Source organism: Rhipicephalus microplus, chromosome 9 (assembly GCF_043290135.1).
Source record: "Rhipicephalus microplus isolate Deutch F79 chromosome 9, USDA_Rmic, whole genome shotgun sequence".
NCBI lineage: Eukaryota > Metazoa > Arthropoda > Arachnida > Ixodida > Ixodidae > Rhipicephalus > Rhipicephalus microplus.
Window position 1 is genome coordinate 108,772,964 of NC_134708.1, and position 14,651 is coordinate 108,787,614.

A 14,651-nucleotide genomic window follows, 5' to 3' on the forward strand; every position below is an offset into this window, starting at 1 on the left:
CCAACCGACGTGCACTTTGCAGAATAGTACATTAAAGTCTGCTCATTTACCTTTTCTTAGTGAACTGAACTCGGATCGCTTATTTTCAGCTTAAAGCGTAATAGATCACTTGGTATAGATGGCATTCGTGTAAACGACCTGCGGGCCATTTTTCATGTTATCGATACGTTCTACTGTCGCTACACAACAATATCATTTCCACTGGCACAATCCGTGTGAATATGAAAACTGCTGTATTAACTTCCTCTTTTTAAGGGAGGGGTGCATAACAGTACTGACAACTACCCCCTTATATCTGTGCTGCTTATCTCAGGTGTTAGAAAAGCATTTACTTGTGACTATGACAAGCTTTTTTAATGAGGTAGCAGCTATATGGACCCACTCGGTTAGATTTTGCCGCTGGCGTCACCGTCACTCATGCTATATGTATACGTATCTGTATATATAAAAACGCAAGAGAGGAAAAAATCCACAAAAAGACTCCGGCACGCAGAATCGAACGTGGGACCTCCGCGTCGTGAGTGCGAGGCGTTAACTACTGCGCCCCCGAGGGGCACCCTTTTAAACGTGCAAACGGCAAGCTATTTATATCTCCCACTTACCGCTGTTGGCGGGCATCTCGGGGTAGGGAGGTGGGACTATCGTGTTTTCGGCATTGTCAGCAAGATGGCGCAATGGGCGTGCGGCGGTCTCATTTCTCATGCGTACTTTGGCCCGTGGAGAGGAGGGGAGTGGACGATCTCTCGCGCGCCCTTATCTCTCGGTGGGGAGGATCATATGTCTTGACTGGCGTTGGGCTTGCACTGGAACGATTTTAAGTGCGAATGGACTTTATAAGCGACCCTGATTCCGCCATCCGCGGTGCACCTCCTCCTCTCCCCAAGCAACGGCGAGAGGAGCGGAGGGAGCGTATGTAACAACGCAGCGACGTCACACACCACGTGATTGCGCGCGCTCCACCCTCCGCTCGGTGGCTGCGCGCGCAGCCATGACTTGCTCGAGATCGGCAAGCCGTCATAGGTATGGATCCATGGCAGGCATAAACCTCGACTGCGATACCTCCAACAACGAGTACAACGCAATCGAATGCGAGCATTGCACGCGTCGTTGCAGATGTCGCGCCGGTTGAAGACAAGGCAGCGCGTTGAAGGGCCCGTGATGCCGAGCGCAAGCGGGAGAAGCAGGCCGCGGACATAAACATCATTATAGTGCGAATTTACTGTCACATATACGCGTAAACTCACCAAGATCTCCCGAGAGGGTCTAATGGTTCCTGGGAATCGCAATGTGATCACACGGGGAAGTTTACGTTAGCTCACTGGCGAATGCCAACGGATTTCAACTTAACTCCCCCTCATAGCATCACCACGTGCATTCGCACTTAACCACGTTCACCCTCGGGAAAAAGCTTGGTAGTTTTTTTTTTTGTTGTACTTACGGGGCACACAAAGGTCACTGCAATCGTTGCACAGCCTCCGTTTGCGAAGAGGGCGCACTTTTCAGAGACAGCGAAGTAACAACTGAGACGCTTATTCGCGTTCATGTGTACCTGTGAGTCCGTTTCGTGCGTCATGTGTGCGTGAGAAACGCGAGGCACGTTTCGATCTGCTTGCCATTCTGCACGTGACCTTCCAGTTTGTTGCTATCGCGTTCATTGCTTCACCTTTGCGGCAAAGCTGCGACTTTTTTTTTTTTGACAAGTATGGCATACTATCTCCTCCCCAGTAAAGGTTTATTCCCGGAAAAGGTACACAAGCGGTTCTCGAAGATTTATCTGACGTGTTGAACTTATCGTTCTAACGAAAATCAGTGTGTATGCGCGATCTTTCTCAACGTGAGCAAAGCATTCGATAGCGTGAGCCACGGCATTTTGTTAACCATGCAAGCTCTTTTCGTGGCGCATTTTTGCAGCTCCTGTAAAATTCAGTGCATGACCGACGTCAGTCAGTTTCACTTAGGCAGGCCAAGAGCGATTTCTTATTAATAAAATCCGGCGTCCCGCAAGGCTTCATCCTTAGCCCATGGTTATATAACATTTTTGTGAATGACCTGGTTAATGTGGTCCCAGTTGGTTTATATCAATACGCTGATGACACTGTCTATATAGCTCAGTGTAGTACGGTACGGCATAACAATACATGGCCATTGTGCGGAACGCTGGTAAATAAGGGTTAACTCTATTATTCGTCATGCATTAAAAAAAAAACATGACCTCAACCTCAATGCCAAAAATGATGTTTTGAAAACTGTACGGTTGCCGGACTTTACTCGCTTACTAATAGAAGGTGTAGTAATTATGTACTTTTGGAACAACAGTTTCAAAACAAAGTATGTTCCTCCACGTTGTTCACGACGCAAGGACCCATTTGTAGCACCGAGGCGTAACACAAGCTACGGAAAACAGAATTCGAGACTGCTATGTTCCTCTGCGCTTCAATAGGTTGCTTCCTGGTGTACTGTGCATCCGGACTAAACATACAGTAAAACAGGTTCTCAGGCTAAGGATGTAATTATCGTCGTAAGTGAAGTGGTTGTTCTCTTTCTCTCGTGCCGTTTATATTTTATTTCATTTTCTCATATAAGCAAATGTTTAACTTCAATGATTGCTGGTTTCCGCTGCTGCCAGGCACTGCCACTCAAGCCCTATGTGGATTTGGCAGGCCTGATATGCGTACTACTTTTTCATGAAATGAGCGATAATTAAAGATTATTGTTATTATTATGATCAACTTTATGATGTCCTCAACTTCAGTTTGTTCCCTGATCCACTCTGTTCTCTTCTTGTCTCTTAAGGTTGCACCCATATCGCTCGCTGCGTCGTCCTCAATTTAAGCTGAACCCTCTTTGTAAGCTTCCAGGTTTCTGCTCCGTAGGTAAGTACTGACAAGGTGCAGCTGTTATGTACCTAATATCCGTGCCACACGGGCAGAGAAAATGGCATTTACCCCCGAATGCCTTCAGATTTATTGCCATTCACGCGGTGCCACACGGGCGAACGAAATGGCATTCGTCCGAATGCCATTCGCCACCAAATGCCTTCGCGAGAACTCAGTTGACTGAGAAATGCCTACTCTCGACGACACAGCTCGCGAAGTGCGATTTACCTTGAAGTAAATAAAACAAATCATATTCAGCTAAAAATAAAACTTCCCGTCTTTTATTTGCACTAAACTTTTAAAAACAGTGCTTTGACCGTTATACGAAGGTCAGTTTGAAATGGTTTAAAATTAATTCAAGTTCAATGTACTGAAGCTGACGCATACTAACTCGTCTTTGCTCCAGAATTATTCGCTCTTGAGTGCGATGCTTTACACGGAAACACACAAGTGCTGTCGTGAAAAAATGAACTCTGCGAACATCTTCTGAGAGATGCGACAGGCGCCATTTTCTAATTACGCTGTGGATCTGACTAGTGTTGGCTTACGTTGCTACGGTCGGCGGCAACGTCGTAAAACAAAGCAAAAAACTACAACTTAGGGCAGCGTAATATGCTTATTTCTATTTTTAATGATTATATGATGTGTATGAAGCTTGTAAACGCTTGTTTATTTTTTTATTGCTATTCCCCCAATGCTCACTTGGAAGGTGCTGCGATCGACATCATCAAGTCAAATGTCATTCGCTTTGGACGTGTAGCAGCGCCGGCGAAACAAATGTCATTCGGGAACTGAAGGCCTTCGCCACCAAATGTCATTTTCTATGCCTGTGTGGCACGGGTATTAGTTATATGTGGGGCAAGCGAAAAATGGCCAGTCGACATATGGTGCCCCACGAAGAGGAGGGATAATGAAAAGCGGCTGCGCAGACTTGTCACTAAGCAGTTCGCCCTTGCACGCGCCTTTGTTGGCAAACCCCGTAAGCTTTTGTTCTCCGCACCTTGCGCTCGCTGGTGAGTCACCCGCACGGCGGCAGCGTACTCGCGGCGAAAAAATGGTCTAGGAAAAATGGTCCTTGTCGCGCACTCCTCCGTGTTGTCGCAACAACCCTCTCGACAGGATAATGTGGCGGAGCGCTGTCACAGTAAGTGTGGACATGCGGCAGTATCTTGTATACTAATTCCAGACAGCCAACCGTCTGTCTAGCTAGGCTTGTTGTTGCGCGAAAGTGATTTCAAACTGTACGTTGACGAAATGACGGTGTTCTTTAGCTCATTTCTTGAAGAGTGAGGACAGCAAAGTTTGGGAACGCAAAGGTGGAAACACGTCTCTGAAGAAAGGACAGTTGTTTGGTGCATTGGTGGAGTATCAAGAAAGGGTTCGTCCCACGAGGCGGTCTCAGATGAGACGGGGGGTATTTAATGAAGAGGGGAGCTTGGTGCTCGAGGACGAGATAGAGAAGCGTGGACAGAGGTCGCGCTTGGCGCCGACTCTGATCCAGGGTACGTTTGATACTACATCGAGAAGTTTGTGTCGGTGTGTATTGTGTGCAGTATACTAAGGGCTCGGCAAGTATCGCCGACACTAATACAGCCCAGTGCTTACTGTGCGTTCGGTTTAGTGGGCGTCACTGCCTTTCATTGTGATTAAGTGTCAGTGTGTAAATAAAGTGAAATTTGCCGGGAACTGAGCAACCGGTCCTGTCCAGTCCTTCAACGTGTCGTCGAGGTAATCTGAACCATCAGGATTACCTCCATCATCTTAATCTTTACTACTTTCCTATCGAGGGACAGTGGCAATCTACCAGTCATGATTTGAGAGTGCTTGCCGAATGTGCTCCACCACAGTTTTATTCTTCTAGTTTCTTCAATCTCGTGGTTTGCCTTCGCGGTTATTACCTGTCCTAAGTAGACGTAGTCTTTTACGCTCAAAAGAGCGGATAGATGTATTGATATGCAGGGTTTAACGTCCCAAAACCACCATATTATTAGTCTCTAAAGAACAGAGGAAGCGTCAAAGCAGTGAAGAGAATACTAGGGATAAGCAAAAACCAGATGTATCAACTAATGGACAAGCAAGGCAAAGTAACTATCAATATAAATGGGATAGTTAAAATAGCAAAGAAGTTTTTACAGAGATCTGCACAGTAGCCGGGACAACCTAGACGATAATGTAAGAACCAGCAGTAACCCAGATTACATCCTACCAGTAATGACAGAAGTTAGAAAAGCCTTGGAGGGAATGCAAAGAGGCAAAGCTGCTGGTGAGAATTGGGTAATATAAGATCTGCTGAAAGACGGAGGACAGATTGTGTTAGAAAAACTAGCCACCCTGTTTACGGAGTGTCTCCTGACAAGGACGGTGTACTACTCATAATTGCCACGCTCGCTGAAGCGGCGTGCATTGCAGCTGTCCTAGACGCAAGCGCCAGAGTTCCCTCTATTGTATACTCTATGCTATTCAGCAGCTGCTTCTCGCCAGTCCGTGCTCGCTGCGAACGGGTGGAAGCCCCGCGAAAGTCTTTGGCACCAGGTCACAATGACGCAACGACCATGCCGCGTACGAGAGACCACGTATAGGCAGCGCGGAAGTGCATTACTTTTGTGTGCCGTTTCACGAAGCGTTAGTTGCACAAGGCGGCTTGTCGTTCTAGTAGCTCTCCAAAATGAGACAGCTCGGTAACACACACATTATCATTAGTTAGCTGTTGCACGATGCAGCGATTGATCGACATGCCGTGCTTCCAGCATATATTTCAGCCAAGAAAAAAAAATGTCTCAGCACCCCTTTGAATGGCCTTACCTGCAAAAATTAAGCGGATTAGTTTCTGCTGGCTATACATATATATACCAGATTTCGCACATGTAGTAATTTGTACTACAACACACCGCTGTAGAAGATATCGCGGAAGAAATATAAAACACATAGGAAAACATGACACGCAGCAAGTCCAACGTGAAATATCAGTGACGAACAAATGGACTCAATAAAATTTTGAAAACTAACAGAGAGTGTAGCGGAAAGACAGGATGGGAGGCTTTGAAGTAATACAGAATTCAAGGGCGCCTTGTGTTTGCGGCCGATATAACAGCCAGTACGCCGTGACCTATATTTTCTTTGGTGAAGCACTTTGTGCTGGTAGCAGCCGAAGTATAACCATTGGCGACGTGGCATGAGGAAGTGATTCGGACTTGGGAGTGGGGGCATTCGTTGTACAGTATCACGGCAGAATCTCGCTTTCTGGTAGTAACTTGCGGCCAGGATTCTCAGGATGAGTAACAACGCGCCTCGCGATAAGCTTTTGCAGACAGCTTTTTTACCATAAACGTTGGACAGACGAAACTGGCACACTGGCCTGTTACATGGTTGCGGTGCCCTAGTTCCCCCATTCGAAAAGTTCATTTCTCCTCCTTTTAATGAACCCTTCTTCTATGACAGTTGATTAGCTGTTGCAAAATTATGCTCTGATATATATCTAATTTAGCTCTTAATTTGAACCACTTATTTACATTTGATGTCGTTTTTATTCATGTGCTATAAACCGTACTATCAAATTTTCTTGGAAGACAAAGTGTATAGTTTACAGAGAAAATATTGGTGAGAACAATGATACCAAGGAAAGTATAGATGTTACAACAGAGAGGGAGTTACTGTAATGTAAAGGAAGAAAGAAAAGTGCACGAAGATCTAGATAAGCTGCCGACGCAAGGGACCGAACGTGCATGCGACCTTCAAATAACGCGTCCGATGCTCTACTAGCCGAGCTGCAACGACGGTAATCTCCCCGTCTACTTTATGAGGCTATAAAGGTGGGGTTAAACCTGGGAGTGTTGTCACTGCTTTTTTTTTTACTTTCTAGCCTGTGCGAAATGACCATGCTCTCACATACACAATATACAGTCGAAGCCTAAAACATTCGCAGATCTCGTTGCAAAAGCAAATTCTAAATGACTTTTCTTTAGAAGATAGCTAAAAAGAAGTTCACTTAGAATAGTGGAAACAGATCACAAGTACTAACTTGTTCATCCATCTGTGTGAACAAATCGAGTCGGTGCTCGACGAAGAACAATGTTTGTTGTGCTGCTTTGTGCTCATGCGCCTTACCTTCCGACCGTTTTGAAGGAATAGTGTTGTGCTATCAATGGAACACAAAGGGAGACCAGCACCCTTTGGCTTTTATTCATAAATTATATATATATCTCTTGTCAAAAATGTCTTTGTACAAGCATATATACACAATGAACAGTGCTGCCTCAGCCACCTGGGCTACTTGCAGCGGGAGCATATCGACATTTCCTTGAGCAGGAAGGGAACACTTCATCGCCTTCGCCGTGCCTCGCGTCGAGGCTCGATTATGTACGTGCCAGAATTTCGCGGGCTAGTTTGGCACGCTTGTGTGTATTCAACTCCAGGTTTTGTGGTCTGGAGAAGGCCCTGAGGGTCTGCCGTCTCTCGTGCAATCGCCTTCATTGGCACCTTGCGTGCTCGTCACAAGCTGGGCAGCCCGTCTCTTTCGAAAACCTAACACGACAAGTCAATGTTCTGCGATGAATCCCACACCGCAACGGGAGTTAAACAACACGGGCTCAAACGGACCGCACCGGTGGCCACAGTGCCACGCGCCTGCTGCTTCCGTGTCGCTTGACGTGCTTGGCCAAGTGATCGCTGCGCATGAAGCGCCGATCGCACAGCTGGCAGCAGAAGCGCTTCTCGCCCGTGTGAGTGCGCCGATGGCGCGACAGCTCGTCGGAGCGCGAGAATCGCCGGCCGCACCCCGCCCACTGGCAGCCGAACGGCCGCTCGCCCGTGTGCGTGCGCACGTGGGCCTTCAGGTGGGAGCTCTTGAAGTACGTCTTGCCGCAGCCCGCGTAATTGCACACGTACGAGCGCCTGCGCTCTTCGGGCACCGGGGCGGCGTTGACGAGCAACGCGGCTTGAACGGGCCGGGCAACGAGGAGCTGCACGGCCCCCACCGGAACGAGCGCCGTCTGGACGAGGGCTTCGTCGGCGCGCATCATGGGGAGAATCGCCGGGGCGGGAGGCTTTGGCGCGATGGCCACCACGGGCCTTGCCGGCTCTTGACGTATCACAGCGGGCGTTGCCATCACCGGCGGCGGGCTGGTGCGCGGAGGAGCTCGGACGATCACTGAAACGGGAGTGCAGGTACGATGGCTGGCCGCTGTTGGCGTTGGAGCGACTGGGTTGTCTGAGAGAAGCAGCTGTTGGTAGGGGAAAAGAAAAAGGGACACACTGAACTCTCACAGCACAGATACGGCAGACAGGCACACGCACAAAAACGATGACATGAAATGAATGACGCTAGGGTACACCAGGTGTGTGAGGTCGGGGGTAAAGGTAATAAAGCCTTGGCGTGGCCCGGGGGTGGCACAGTGGGCCAGCGCCCCCTCGATATATTTTCGCCATGACAGACAGCGTACAAAATGACGGTCGACCACTCCAGACTAATAACTTGCCCAAACGTGCAGCCGGGAGGGGCCTAGACTTCCCTGACATTCCGGTAGAGGGGGTTTGACCGAGGACGAATAAAGGTAGGCGTTTTTCAAAGCCTTCAACAAGTGCCCCCCCCCCCCCCCCCCCCCGAAAAACGTTTCGCCTACGCTCCTCCACACACCATGAGCATGATTTCATATATGAGGAAGTGGGTGAGGGTCAAGTTGCACACCCCCCCCCCCCCCCCCCCCGCGGACGCCCATGGAGAACACTGCTGCAGCCTGTCTTACATTTTAGATAATGCGCGTTTTATTCACGTCTGTATTATTTGTTTGTGCTCTTAAGAGTTTGCAATCATCTGCTTGAAAGTTTTAAAACTAGAGATTATCCGCGAGTGCTCGCTTTTTCTGTTTGACCCTTTTCCCCAATTTTGAATAGGGGGAAAGACGGGAAACCGGCAGCGTATCACTGCTTGGCTCCAACACTGACCTCCACCTCTTAAGACGGGCATAATTTGGACCTAACGCACAAATAAATTTATAAAAACGCAATTCGTTTAGCGGCTGCAACTATGTTTGCAATGCTACACTGTGGTATTCCTTCTCCCCAGTTCAGGACCATTAAGGAAATGACATACAATGTGCTGAAGATTTTACTAATAGGATGCCTCAATTTTGGAGAAAGAGGGGTTTACACAGTCAGAGTGAACTACCTTTTTATCTTTGCTTTTTAACTAAGGTTTCCTTTAATACACTTCACGCTTTTCCAAAGCCAAGAAGCACATTTTTCTTGACATTAGCTCTCACAGACGCAACAAGTGCCGAAACGAGGCTGTGCTCAGCATTTAAACACTTCACGGCACACCGCCAGAATCTTTGCATTTAGGAAGATATTTGTGTACCACAATGCAAGCGATCCTCAGTGGTAGCACTTCTGGATTACTGTGCTTTCCACACAATGTACTTGAGACATACTTCAAACTAATGTGTGCAGGCCTATTGGGTATTGAGCATTTCCGTCAGTAGTTTTTGAGTGAATGCACCTTGGTGGCACCAAAGCATGTACCAAGTTCTAATGCTGATGCAGGCACTGAATACTGCAGACGAAGTTTCGAGCTGTTGCCAGCGTGTCGCTTATGCGAGTTTTGTCTAAATTTTTTGTTTTCACCACGAACAACACCTACATATTTCTAGAATGAAAATTACTTTCAGTTCCCTCACGGTACTGTTTTCAAAGCATTAGAAATCGAAAAACAGAAAAGTCAAGAATAGTATTCATCCCTCAAAAATATAGGTCATTACTCAAATGTCACAGTGACAGATACATATGCAGGTAGTTAGGTTCAAAGAAATGACTACTACTCTAAAAGCAAACAACTGCTGATGAAATTGTAGGCCCATGTGCTCAGATTTGAATGCACGTTAAAGAACCCCAGGTGGTCAAAATTTCCGGAGCCCTCCACTACGGCGTCTCTCATAATCATATGGTGGTTTTGGGACGTTAAACACCACATATAAATCAATCATCAATGATGAAATTGTAATGTGCTATGAAGTTATGCCCATTTAAGACAAATGTAATCCACATCTGTTACCAGGTGCCTGTCAGCTCACCGCATCTGTCTTTAGCACACTGGTGAACTGAACTCAATTACACCAATAGTTGCATGGGGTAGTCAGATATTCTGAAGTAATATGTTGCATAAAATATTTCACACCACTTTTCTTTCCTGCCACTTTCTAATAGTTCCTAACCATGACACCTCATGAGTGAACTGTGCATTTTTAATGTGATTCAGTGAACAGACGGAAAACCCTGCTTGCGTCGGAATGAGGTTCAACACTTCTGCTAATGTAGATACAGCAGCTGAATGTGCATTCCATCAGGTACACACATGCACTGCTATAAACTGAATAAGTTGCTGAAAACCGATGCTCCAAGGCTTTCCACCATCAAAAGTGCAATGGAACATAATTTGCTGTTGGACTGTAGCAGCCTCAACCTTTAGACCACTTCAAAGGTGCATGAGGTGCCGTAGATACAGGTGGCAAGTGTCGCATATGCTTTCTCACATTGTGTTATTTTGGCAGCTGGCTCATCAAAGCAAGAAACAAACTGCACTTGGGTCCAATTTTTTACCTTTGGCACCAAAATACAGTCACCCTACTCATTTTTAAGAACCGTAGCTCCCACTTCACAGCATGTCATTTCTCTATGAGGGGTGGGGACTGAATGATACCTACGAGTGTGGGTTTATTGTAAACAGCTTTATGTACTCTTAATGCTAAGAGGGCAGGTTTTTTTTTTCACATCAATTTAATAAAATAAGTCGCTTGTAAATTTCAGTGAGCAATAGGTTATCTGCGTTCAGATATGAAAGAGTTAGCAGCCAGAGTTTATAATTGATTTTGTGTAAAACCCCACATTCACTATTTCTTCTGTTTTTCTTTTAGGCTTTGCTGATGCCACGAGTGTGTCAGGAATTGCATTTTCATGTAAAAGGAAATGAATAAGTGGGATTTCTTCAGTTAAAAAGTGCACAGTTATATATACTAGCCCAGTTTTACACTACAGGTCACAGATGACAATATTATATGCTGTATTAAAAGAGGTATAACGCCTAACCACTAATGATGTTTATGAAGTCGTATGTTATTTATAAACAAGCAACAGTGTTCCACATGTGTTCACGCATAACTCGACTACTAGGCTAATTATAGTACATTTTGCACTTAATCAGGACACACCTGGATTGTTGTAAGATCATCCAGTTGCGAGGGCTGAGAGATAAGCAAGGGATGTAATACAGTAAAAGCCTCAGATTATATCAGTTCTGCACACTTACAGAGCAAAAAAATTACACATATATATCTTAGGACTTGCTGGAAGACCATTTTATGTCTTTAAGCTAAGCCTGCTTGGAGACAGGCATTTAGCAGTGCAGCGCATTTTTTATCAGCCCGCCTAACCCAATTTAGCTACAATGCCCACTGCAGTGTAAAAAGAGGCTACTGTGTATGAGCAACATGTGCACTCAGTGCCAGCTTATCACAGTGCCCCCCCAAAAAACTAAAATGACAGTGAGAATTACTCGTATACTAACTAAAGCTAATTTTACTATTACACTATTACCTCCGAAATCTTTTATGTGTAATAAATTTATCTCGAAGAGACTATGTGCCCAACCTAGTTTGCCACGTCAGTTCTGTGCTACACACAAGCATGCTCATAAAAGTTTGCATCAAAAAGAGCAAATGACACGTTACCGTACATTTAACTTATATGTATGACTCAAAAACTCTCATGTCTGAATAGCAGCCCATTGTGCGAAAACAATTCAGTACTGAGACGCTGTAGCTGCCTCGAGTGCTTCAGAAGACAATCAGGATTGTGTGGTAATGGAAAAATAACACTATTGTTTGCCGCAGTTGGCGTTTCTTCAGGCTATACAGCTGCTATGCGACAATGAACTACAGTGAATGTCATGAAATAAGAGAAAGAGCTAATGTGGGATTTCCCCGCAGCCCAGACTCATTTTTCGAAAGTTACAGAGCATACAGTATTGTTAAAAGTAGTGGTGTGTCAATGTTGTTTTCAGCTCTTTCTATTAACCTCAGCTGCTACCCCGTCTTAAAGCGTGTTGCCTACACTTGGCAAGTCGTGCCAAAAATGGACGCTAAAGGACAAGACCCCACAAATTCAGACGTTCAGTTGAGTGTCGAAATTTTCAGTTTTGCCTCTTGCGTCCACGTTTGGACTCCTTAGCTTTTACGATGAATCTTTACTTACTAGCTTGTATTTGTCGCTTGCTACTAATAGCTATCTTTGTGTGGCTATACATGGAACTGGCGGGCCAAAGTACTCAAGTAGGTGTTTTGTGACGGATGAGTGCGTCTGCAAACACAGTGTGGTACGGGGTAATGCTGCCGCAGCCAAATGGTGCATCTGATGAAGAGGATGATGTGGTGTGTGGCGTACCCTGGCCAGCTCCGATGAGCCGGGCATGGTTTGCTGGCGATGAACAGGTGTCGTCTCTTCCTGCTCATCTTCGGAGTTTGGCGGAGTGAGGTCGCTAGCTGGTGGTGGAGGAGGCATGATCCCGGAAGCCTCCTTGCTTCGACCGCTCATGGAGAGCAGTGTCTCCACTGCAAAATAGTCTGCGCGTGCCAGGTGCGCGACGACGTTGACGCCGCCGCAGCTGCTGTAGGCTGTGCTGTCCATCTGAAAGACACCCATGGTCGCTCACTGTCTGAGCACCATGTCGTACCTGGAATGCCCACGCGCGGATGCACACACAACAGGACACACTCCAAGTCATTTGGATCATTTTTTCAGTTTTTTTGTGGCATTGTCTTTAATAAAGAGGCCTGCCCAATGCCAGAGCAAAGGTGTGACATCACTCGTGCTTCAAGAGATGAAACCACAAGGCTTAATAACTATTAACAATAGTAATGTGAAAGAAAAAACAAATACTAGTGTTGTTTCATGCATCGCAGTCAAGCACTTTCATCCAAAAGTCAGCACTGGCTTCACCTAAATACACCTTATCCACAGTGAGCTAGGAGCTATTTCTTTTCTTTCTTAGAAGACATGCCACATAGCAGATATTTTAATTGCATGTTTACTTGATCACAACAATGCAGTAAAAACACCGTAGAAAACATTTAGGAACTATGCAGAAGTATAGTAATCAAACAGAGGTTCTAAACATTTCAAACCTAGCGAAGGAAATCTCGAAAGGGTCTATGACGCAATATTAGGCTTGCTGCAAAAGAAAGGAATGCTTGCAAGGCCCTCACGAAGAAACTCTAATTACAATCTTTCCTTTATTCACACACTGGGAAAATGTGCAAGTTCGTGATAATAACTACAATTTAGTTTACTTAGCCTTATGGGATTCCTACAGAGTAAACTGTATCAACTTTATTAAAACTGCAGTCTAACCGCAACCAGCATTCACAAATGCAACCTTCCCGTGTATACTTTTTTGAGATATAAATGAACACTGCACTTCAGCAGGCAGAAAATAATGGTTCGTTTGCTTTCCACAGCGAACAGCTATGCTGACTATTCACACGTGATGGCGTTTTTTTTTTTTTGTACCAAACAGATTTTCTTAATACTTCACAACGTTATAGCTTGCTTAGATGTATATACACTAAAACTACGACCTTCTGAACACTTTTTCTTTGAGCAAGGTACGTGCGTTGACCACTAGGCGGATATAACATCGCTTTGTGGCGGCCAGCTTATCTCGGCCCTTATCTGAACTTTGGGCGCGTAGTGCGCCTGCTATCACACCGACGTTGTCTGCGAAAAAGAAAAAAAAAAGTGTCGTCTGCTTCGACGCAGCATGGCAGCTCCCGCTGAAAGGCAAACACGAGAGCGCTCTTATCGCAAAAGGGAGGATGCTCTTGGCTTCAGTTATCACCCCGGCGGCCCAAACGAGGCAGTCGGCTAACAAAAACACTTCGGCAATGAAATGGCACACACACACACAATGCGCACACCAGCGGTATCTAATATGAGGGCGGCAGGCAACGCGGAAGTGGTTTCCTGGCAGTGGCATTTCCGGGACTCTGATCGTCAGCTGACTGGCTCGGTCGGTGGCGATGATGGCCTCTTACCTTTGGGGCGCTCCGAATAACACTGGGGACAAGACGGACACGGAACAAGCAAGAAGACGTATATAAAACGCCAGAGGGGATGGAAGACACGCCGACAGCCAGTGTTTCACGAGATTTGCGCGCCCCAACGTAACGGGGCGGCTTTTTATTTGCACCAGTCAGCGCGCGCGCAAGTATTCCGCTCGTTTTCCAAAGATCCCGCAAGAGTGAGGTAAAAAAAAAAGAAGCTTATGCCACCGAAGAAACAGAAAGAGCACAAGTTCGGGTGTGCGCAGGACAGATAACAGCCCCAAAAAAAATAACGGGACGGCTGGCAGTCGCCGTGGGTTGCAGTCTGTACTTACAGAGTCTTCTTCGTGCGGCGGAGGCGTTTGCAAGAAACGTGTCATGGAAAGCGGCTTCTTCCCAGTCACCACAACAGTACGAAAATGTTCCAACACAGCAACGCACTAGAGCCAGTTTTGGAACGTCTCGCACGTAGGGGGTTCTGTGAAGTGAAAAAGCGGCCGGCGCGTCGAGAAGCCCTTTTCTAAGGTCGAGCTTGGGGGGCCGCGCCCTAGGCCGTCCAATCGGCGTCTGAGGGCTCGACGGAACCGTCCAATGGCGCGCCGCTTTGCACGTGATTGCGGCGTGCTCGGGGAGTATTTGAGCACGTGCGCAGCGGCTGCTGAACTGCGTGCTCCCCGGCTGACCGTGC

At 46.5% G+C, this 14,651-nt stretch overlaps 1 protein-coding gene across 1 annotated transcript; it reads right to left on the minus strand.

The window, feature by feature from the left end:
- Nucleotides 1–7,012: 7,012 nt before the first annotated feature.
- Nucleotides 7,013–14,466, minus strand: LOC119163090 (uncharacterized). The gene is made up of 3 exons (XM_037415027.2): nucleotides 14,299–14,466; nucleotides 12,306–12,548; nucleotides 7,013–8,095 (listed from the first exon to the last, which is right to left on the minus strand). Exons 1-3 carry the CDS (start codon nucleotides 14,341–14,343, stop codon nucleotides 7,463–7,465), a joined length of 921 nt encoding a protein of 306 aa, XP_037270924.2. The 5' UTR covers nucleotides 14,344–14,466; the 3' UTR covers nucleotides 7,013–7,462.
- Between the last annotated feature and the right edge of the window lie 185 nt (nucleotides 14,467–14,651).